This window comes from Urocampus carinirostris, chromosome 9, assembly GCF_059441175.1.
Source record: "Urocampus carinirostris isolate Australia breed hairy pipefish chromosome 9, RoL_Ucar_1.0, whole genome shotgun sequence".
Classification (NCBI taxonomy): Eukaryota; Metazoa; Chordata; class Actinopteri; order Syngnathiformes; family Syngnathidae; genus Urocampus; species Urocampus carinirostris.
Window position 1 is genome coordinate 342501 of NC_142357.1, and position 9330 is coordinate 351830.

The 9330-nt window shown below is 41.0% G+C and overlaps 1 protein-coding gene across 5 annotated transcripts in view; it reads left to right on the forward strand.

The window, feature by feature from the left end:
• The window catches only part of hvcn1 (hydrogen voltage-gated channel 1), a 45204-nt gene extending 36119 nt beyond the window's left edge, over positions 1-9085 (forward strand). For all 5 annotated transcript variants that reach the window (XM_088344076.1, XM_088344078.1, XM_088344077.1 and 2 more), the window contains 2 exons: positions 3089-3201; positions 8882-9085. In XM_088344076.1, coding sequence (XP_088200202.1) covers positions 3089-3201; positions 8882-8938 — 170 coding nt within the window. In that variant the 3' untranslated portion in view covers positions 8939-9085. The remainder of the gene's footprint in view (positions 1-3088; positions 3202-8881) is intronic.
• The last annotated feature ends 245 nt before the right edge of the window (positions 9086-9330 follow it).

The window sequence follows — 9330 nt, forward strand, 5'->3', positions numbered from 1 at the left end:
CAGGTGGTCCAGGGCGGTGGAGCTTGGAGTCCAAGGAGCCTGGACGAAGTGGGACCTACCAAAGCGAAGGATCACCTGGCCAGAACTCTGGAGGTTGGAACTGTTCCGGATCTCTTTCTTGCTCCGGTCAGTGTATGACACCCTCCTAACACCAACCAACCTGTACAGGTGGGGGTTGAGGGATTACCCAACTTGCAGGCTATGTGGTGGGAGAGGGACAATGGCGCATATTCTGGCAGGATGCCAGATTGCTCTTAGCCAGGGCAGATACCGCTGGTGCCATAACAAGGTCCTCTGTGCACTGGTTTACATCTTGGAGCAGGAAAGGCGGAACAAGCACCAACCTCAACCCAGTCCAATACATTCCATCCAGTTCGTCAGGGAAGGGGAGAAACCAGCATCCTCCAAGAAGACCAAAAAGAGCCTCCTACAAACCGCACTAGTGTGGGAGATGAAGGTAGATGATGCGGTTACCCCAGGTAGTCCAAACTTCCTTGAGGCCAGACATCGTGATTTGGTCAGAAGAGGCTCAAAAAATCATCCTTAATGAGCTAACTGTACTGTGGGAAGGAGGATGCAGCGAAGCCCATGAAAGGAAAAACGCCAAATATAAAGAACTGGTCCAACAGTGCAGGGACAAGGGATGGCAGACCTGGCTATTCCCAGAGGAGGTTGGGTGCAGGGGCTTCCCAGCACAGTCTGTATGGGACGCATTAACAGCTCTGGGAATAAGTGGAAAGGAGAGGAAGGCAGCTGCCCATTGGGTGGGGGAAGGCACGGAGAGAGCCTCTTGCTGGCTCTGGAGTAGGAGAGAGGAGTTTAGCTCGTGCCTTTGAGGAGTAGCTGCAAGATAAGAGTGGTGATGCGTATGAAAAGTATAAAGTGAAGAAAAGGTTGGTGAAGGCAGTACTGGAAGCAGCGAAAAGGAAAGCAAAGGATGACACTGTCAAAAGATAGGAGTGAACTTTGAGGAAAGGAGAAAAGTGTTTTGGAAATAATTGAAAAGCGTAAGAAAGAGTGAGTCTGGAAAGTAAGAGAAAGTGAAAGACAATGACGGTAGATGGTTAGCGCTAGTGCAGTCAGGACGAAATGGGTATTTTGAGGAGTTGTCGAATGTGGAGAATGGGAGAGAAGTGAGAGTCGAGGCAATCGGTGGTATGGGAAGAATGCCCGTGCTGGGTGATTTAATTGTAAAGCCTGTGGAAACATTTCGAGGGGAAAGAGGCAATGAAACAGCAGAGCATGTGTAGGAGTAGGGAGTGAGGCAAGTGAGTGGTTCCCTGTGTTGACTGGGAAGTGTAAGGTAATGAAGTGTTCACGTGATGAGTGGGCATGGCATTGGAAATAAGGTTGCATGGACAGGTGCTGGAAGAAGTTGAAAGCTTTAGGTACTTGGGTTGGGATGTGGCTGCAGTTGGCGGAATGGAGTGCGGGGTATTGCACAGAGTGAATCAAGCGAGCAAGATTTTGGGTGCTCTGAGGAGAGTGATGAGCAACAAGAGTATGAGTATGGATGTTAAGAGAGGACTGTATGAGAGTGTGATTGTGCCGACTGTGTTGTATGGTGCCCAGACTTGGAACCTGAACGCAGATTTGAGAAGGAAATTAAATGTTTTTGAGATGAAGTGTTTGAGGAGTATGTTAGGCAAGACAAAATTAGATGGATTAGAGAAATGAAATTGTGAGAGACAGAACTGGAGTAGTAGTGGAACTGAGTAAGTGTGTGGATAAGAGAGTACTTGGTTGGTTTGGACACATGGACAGGATGGATGAGGAGTGGATTTTGAAGAGGATCTACAAAGCAGAAGTAAATGGAAGGAGACCAAGAGGAAGGCCGCGATTGTCGTGGATGGCTGGTGTAATGAGTGCACTGCAGGAAAGAGGTGTAAATGTAGTGGAAGCTAGAGCTCTTGTTGGTAATAGGAATGAGTGGAGAGGTGCTATAAAAGGATAGTGGGATGTTTAAACGTGGTCTAAGGGATGGGCAGGGCACTTGTATGATGCGGCAGGGGTAAACCAGTGAAAGCTGTTGGGCCCTGATGTTGAACAGTAGAGTGTGTTGTGTCACCCTGACCCGAGTGACATGGCCGCTTTCTTGTGTCCCGTTTTGTCTGGTGGGACAAAAGCATGACAAACTTGGGTGCAGAGGTGCTTAACTTGTTTGGGCATTTGGGTTGGCCATGGTCCAAAAAAGTTTTTGTGGTTTTTTTAGTACTTTTCCCACTTTTTTTAAATTTTCTTTGTATATGTGTTTGTCTTGCTGTTGGTCACCCCTCTTTCGGGATATGACCAGGGTAGATGGATAGATAGAAATTTTATATATATACATGTATGTATGTGTGTGTGTGTTTATATGTCTGTATATAATATGTGTTTATACATGTTTGTGTATGGATATATATATGTGTGTGTGTGTGTGTTTGTATAATATATATATATAATTTACATATACAATATACATTTATGTATATGTGTGTATTTATATATGTGTGTGTGTATATATATATATATATATATATATATATATATATATATATATATATATATATGTGTGTATACGTGGGCAGCACGGCGGTTAGTGCGTGTGCGGCACAGTTTTGAGGTGATGAGATCGAACCTTCCTGTGTGGAGTTTGCATGTTCTCCCCGTTTTTGCGTGGATTTCCGTTCGGGCACTCCGGTTTCCTACCACATTCCAAAAACATGCATGCCAGGTTATTTGGCCGGTCCAAATTGTCCCTAGGTGTGAATGAGCGAGTGGGTTGTTTGTCTCAGTGTGCCCTGCGACTGGCTGGCAACTGGTTCAGGGTGTCCCCTGTCCACTGCCCGAAGAGAGCTGGGATGGGCTCCAGCACCCCCACGACCCTACTGAGGATAAGCTGTGCAGAAAATGGATGGATGGATCGATATGCATCCGTGTATATATCAGTGTCAGTTCTAGAATTTATGGTTCTGGTGAACTACTTTCACTACTAGCTCACCAGACAAAAAATACTACTTTGCATTTGGCATTTACATCAGTATGTTCGGGGATTGAAATGGCATTGGTTTTATGTTAATCATAACAAATACACCTTACTATCTTGCAGGTATTTTAGTATCTGTAAAAACCCGTGCAGACCAGAAGATACATGTGCTGAAGGCGAGCTATGACCGACTCACCAAAAGAGTCACAGAACTACAAGAGCAAATTGATAAATTAGTAAGTATTTATAAATTGTTCAGTCACAGACTACCTGCGTCATATGTATTATCTGGGGGAAGGAGGGTGTTTGTTCTACTGAGGTTTTAGAGTTTTTCCTTGCCCGCATGCTGGTTTAATATCAGGTAATTGTGTAATTTTGTAACTGTAATCCTGTGCAGTCCTTTGAGACATTTTTGTGATTAAGGGCTATATAAATAAATTTGACTTGACTTTTGACTCCACCAACTTCAACCATGTGGCCTTACCACGTGATGACGCCATGACAAACGGCAGTAAACCCTGGTAAACAGTGCTCCCCATGGGCGAGGCCAATACACAGTACAAAACAACAACAAGAAAGCTATACTTTTTAACACCATTGGCAATCCCTAGTCAAACAAATATTATGCAGCTAACGGTTGAGGTGACTGTCCTTGTCCATGAGCAGAAAAGGAGCCCTTTAAAGAAATTGAGGATAGCATTAGCTACCGAGCCATAGTCTTTTTCCTGACATAGTCACACATCTTACCAAATTGTCCATTCTGCCTGACTTCAGACCATACCATTTTTACTACTTCGAGCAACCCCATTTACGGGTGCTGACCTAAAAGCTTTTAAAAAAGTCTGGATGCGTACCAGTTCTTCATAGCTGGTACACGTTACTGTGCTTCGCTTTGTCGACAAATGCACACCCGGCGTGAAATGTCCCCCTTGCGCAAACTTTACTATAACGTTACAAAAACGACTTGGAATCTAAATTTTGGGGAATTGTAAAAGAAAAATGAAGCACGGGGCATTTGCACCTTGAATAAATATCACTTTTGAGCATGTTGAAAATATTTACTCTGGCGAAATGACCTTTTCTCTTCCGAACATTTGTTTCCTGTTTTATCCGTTAATAATTTGGCAGTTGATTTTAGTGTAATAAGCTTTATGGTAGAACGGTAACTGTTTACAATACATGTTATATTCAGAAGATTAATTTTATAATCCCTGGGTAACAAGAAATGCCGACATTAAGGCACTAACACAGCTAGTTAGCACTTGCTAACTAATAATATTGTGTGTCTTTGATGTAACATATAATTGCTTGGAAATACATGAAACGTACCTTGTAAAAGATGTTTGCTGCAAATCATGGCATACTTAAGGACTACGAGTCTCTCTGTTTGACAGCATATAACTGTCGTCTCCTGTCTAAATCAAGAGGGAAACAATTCTAAATCGGGCTAGAAGCTTGCCCACCATACATGAATTAATCACCATGGTTTAAAGTGTTGCTTATATTCTTTTTTGGATATTGTTAATTTTTTCAAGTTAAGTGCTTACTCAACTGCTGTGCACTCAAGTGCTTCTTGCCGTGCATCGAGGCTCTCGTTCTGCCAGGGAAGGCAAATATAATGATAATAATACTTCCATTTATTTGGTCCCTTTAGGAAAATTCATTTTCACTGACTATAACGGTGGAGTAGTCAGTGCTGTCGCAGCAGAGCTTGTGCCAAATGACCCATTTACTACAGCCCCTGGTATTCCTAGGTGGTCTCCCATCCGACTACTAACCAGGCCCGACCCTGTTTAGCTTCCCGAGATCAGGCGTTCTCAGGGTGGTACAGCCGTAAACAAGTCAACGTAACGTCTTGTGCAAAGGGTCATTGTGTTTTTTTTTTAATTTTAGTGAGTTTGCACTAATCTCTGATTTCCTTACAATAAGGTGCCCGCGGACAGGTTCTGAAAAGGGCTCACTGGTGATAGTTCGTTGAGATTTTCTAGGAAATTTGATTTCTAACTGTCATGAAAAATTATTTACATGATCCGTGCCTTTACATACATCATCAATTGTGGCATAGTTCTTTTTGATTTTAGCATATACTTGATAAAATGTAAATCACTTAGTGCCCTTATACAAGACAGGTGTTTTAGTGGTTGACTGATCCTATTTTAACTCTAATTCTAGTAATTACAATACGGTTATAACACAGTAATGACATAGTAATAACATTATAAATTGTAATTCCGAAATGCATAGCCCTGATTGCCTTTTGTGCTAGTCAGTAACAAAAATGTAGCTTTAAGCCTCAAAAAGGTTGGTGACCCCCGTTCCAGAGGTAAGATAAGGCCCAGAAAAATACAGCCTTATTCGGGACCACCGGTGTTAAAGCCCAGTCTGAGTCTGACCAAATAACTTGATTTGCTGGACCCAGCCTAAGAAAACCCCAAATTTTATATTTTAATCGTGAGGACTCGGGAAGAGGTGATGTATGAAAACAAATTAAAGCCTGTCTCTCGTAATGAAATCTAAGTTAAACCAGACTGTATAAACATACACATCATAAATGTCTGTGTCTGCATAGGTATCATTAACCGACACTTTTCCATTATAGGCGGATTTTCTAAGAGTTGACAGGAAATTTTCAAAGCTGTCAATCATTTTGACGGGTTGAAATTTGGGCCATTAACCACAGTAGCAGTACATCTTCTGAGGCAGAGAGACAAAGAACAACGCCAGGTGGATAATTATAATTTTTAAAAAGAGTAATCGAGAGAGACTCATTTTAATGATGGCTCGGGGGCTAAAAAAAGATTACTAAAGACTATGCACAGAATGTGTAGTGTACCTCCCAACAACCATGCAGATATGTTCCTAAATATTCTATGCGTCGTGGGATCCGATAAACGAATTCTTACAGGTGACAGTTAGACCTCATATCCCCTAGAGCTGTGACGTCACCTGGTGACAAAGACTCAAAACAATGGTGGGTCCCGGTGAAAAATAGACGGCAATTGTAGTAATCAGCGAATGCGTAGTGCTTGTTTTTGCTTAGAGTAATTGGAACGACGCTTACTGTGTCACTGGGGGATGTTTTGTTCAAACTGTGTGCTTTGATCATCAAAAGCTGCGTGTGTTAAGTTTACCTGCTTTTGCCTTCACCTACTTTTAGGTATGTGATTGTGACTTTTTCTTTTGTGTTTTTAGACGCGTGCCTTGAAGTTAATAAAATAATATCTAGATAACTCCGCTGTTAGCGTGTGGGCTCCCAAAAGCTTCCTGGTTACCAGTTAGCTAGCTGGCAAGCCTGCCGTGCTAACAGTATTTTCCCCAGCTGGGTTAGTGTTTGTTGCCGTAATATTTTTGTTGTTGTAGGCTCCCGGTTTTCTTGGCTGCTTAATAAATATTTTTGGTCGGCCAGCGTCCCAGTTTATCCATCGACCGGTCCCGGGTAGCTCTTTTTAGAATCCGAACGGGCCTGCCATGTCCCAGCTGGTTTGGCCCGTTAGCTCTCTGTGTGCAGGGATCAGAATGGAGATTTTCATTTTCAGCTGAAATAGCCAGGGTCCAGGAATAAAGCAGGGCGGAGCGCCACCCAAACCCCCTCCCCACATCGCAAAACCTTTTGGACTAATTAACATGTAAACCAATATGGTGACTGGCCTGCTCGGGTGCTGGTGTGGTTCACATTATGTCAGAGCTCAGGAAGTCAGAGACAAGACAGACTATCTTTAAAATGCATTATCTCGGAAAATAATTGTAATATACCAATGGCATATACATCGATATTATGCAAAAGAAAATTTATTATTTCTCACATTTTGTATGTTGTAGAATTTAAGTATCCCTTTAGATCTTACCTCTACCCTTTTCTAAAGACTCGCATGACAGGTTGATAGGCGATGCCCTATGATTCATTTTGAGTGTGAATGTCTTGTTTCTGTGTGCTACTGCCCCAAAATTGAGCCTGTACCAAGTTTTTTTGATGAGGAAAAGTGATTACTGTATTTGGATAGATGTAAAAAAAGGTTCACAATCAGTTCCAAGTATGGTCTTTAACATGTCGGAAAACCACCAAAATATTGAATATTTGTTGAAGGCACCATGTGCATATTTTATCAAAGTGGTACAAACAATTTCATTCATTTAAAAAAACAATATTGAAATAGATTATAAAAAAACTTCTAAGAATCATCCAAACATGCATTTATTTGAAATACATGTAGGTTAAGAAATTTGCATTTTATTTTTGCATAACAGAGGGAGCCGACATGTTTGTCAGCCATCTTGCTGTTACAGGTACAGAGAAAGACCTTGTAAAAGGATGGGTGAAAATTAGAAGAAAAATGGTGCAGTTTGGTAACATTGAGCCTCCTTGGTTTGTATTCTTCCTTGCACTTGGCATTCATTTTCAGTTGCACTATACAAAGGGGTCACAGGAACTATTTTTTTGTTTTAATGATTTATTACATTTACCGTGGAGTGCCATGTTTAATCACGTTGCATACATTTTCCACTACGTTGTTATCATCCATCCATTCATCCATTATCTGCACTGCTTATCCTCAGTAGGGTCGCGGGGGTGCTGGAGCCCATCCCAGCTATCTTTGGGCAGTGGACACACTGAACTGGTTACCAGCCAGTCGCAGGGCACACAGGGGCAGACAATTCTCTCGCCCATTCACACCTAGGGACAATTCAGACCGGACAATTAACCTGACATGCATGTTTTTGGAATGTGGGGTAAACCGAACTGCCCGGACCAAACCCACACAAGCACGGGGAGAACATGCAAACTCCACACAGGAAGTTTGATCTCATGACCTCAGAACTGTGCCGCACACGCGCAAACCACTGCGCCGCCGTGCTGCCCACGTTCAATGACAATAAAAATAATTCAATACAACTAATAATCTGCGTATTAACTTAAACAGGGTAATTAAATACATATAGAATATTCACTTATCAAACACTAAGTGTTTTTTAGGGTGTTCTATTTAAACAAATATGTTACAATTTTTGTTAAGTCTTGTGCTTATTGTCTTGTCCATTATTGTGACTAAATGACTGGGTTTTGCTCAATTCATCCCGACACTGGTGTTTTCTCTTTATTTCATCACTTACTTAACCTGGTCCTACTTCAGTAGCTTATTTCCCCTCTGCTTAACAGCATAGGTTAGGGGTGTCAAACTAATTTTCCTAGAGGGCCACATCAGTGTGATAGCTGTGCTCAAAGTGCCTGATCTACATTGTAACTAAATGTTTTTAACATGTAAAATAAATGCATCTACTCCACCATGTAGAGTAACTCTGAATTTATTAACTATTAAAGTCACAAAAAAAACATCATGACATATACATATATAGAATGTTATAAATTAAATACATTGATACTTTGACGTACAAGCCACTTAAACCTAAGCTCCGAGAAATTTGATACAAGATGTCTATCAATAAATATTGCCCGATATGAGAAAAAACTCATAGGTTTCTAATTTCCAGACGTTACCACTTTTAGGTAATTTTATTATCTTTTTTAATAACTGTATTGTTATATTCAATTACCTCGTTGAATGTGTTTTTATAAATATTTAGTTATGCTTTTGGGAGGCTGAAAACAAATTAATTGGTTTTCAGTTATTTCAAATCGGGAACATATGTTCAAGATACAGGCAAGTCTCGATACAAGCATGATCTGGGAACAAAATAATCTTGTATGTAGGGGTATACAGTACGTATAAAAAAATCTTGGGACATTTTAAAGATCTTTTATATCTTAATTCCACTCATTATACTGGCGTGTAGTGGCGCTGAGACGTCACTTTGCGGATATTGTAATGTGACCCGCTGGCCTAGAGAGCGGCATAGGTGCTTCAAGTGACTTGATAACTAAAATATCAAATAAACTTTTCTCTCTCTTGTCTTTCCTAGCAACAAGAAAACCAAAGTCTGCAGACACTTATCAAGAAACATGGAATAGATTTCTGATGTGTAATAAATATGTTGGTTTTGGTGCAGCAAACTCCTGTATATTCTTGATTGAAATGTATAATGTAAATCAGTGGTCAGTAAAGACCGGTCCGCACAGGAAGAAAAAAAAAAAAGATACGTAATAAAAGAAAAAGTTGAACACAAGCTCCCCCTGCTCATACTGTATATTTTTTTTCATGTACCTGCAATATTGTTTTATTAGTATTAACCACAATTTGTAAGGTTTTGTGGTGGGTGGTAAATTACAGTCAACGGGTAATGAATAATCAACTGACACATGCCGCAGATCACATATGTTCAAGATTGAATGCAATTTAGTACATGCCCATTTCAATGTGTTGTCATAATGGTGCTCTCATTGAGGAAAAGGCATTTGATTCTGTCTCATC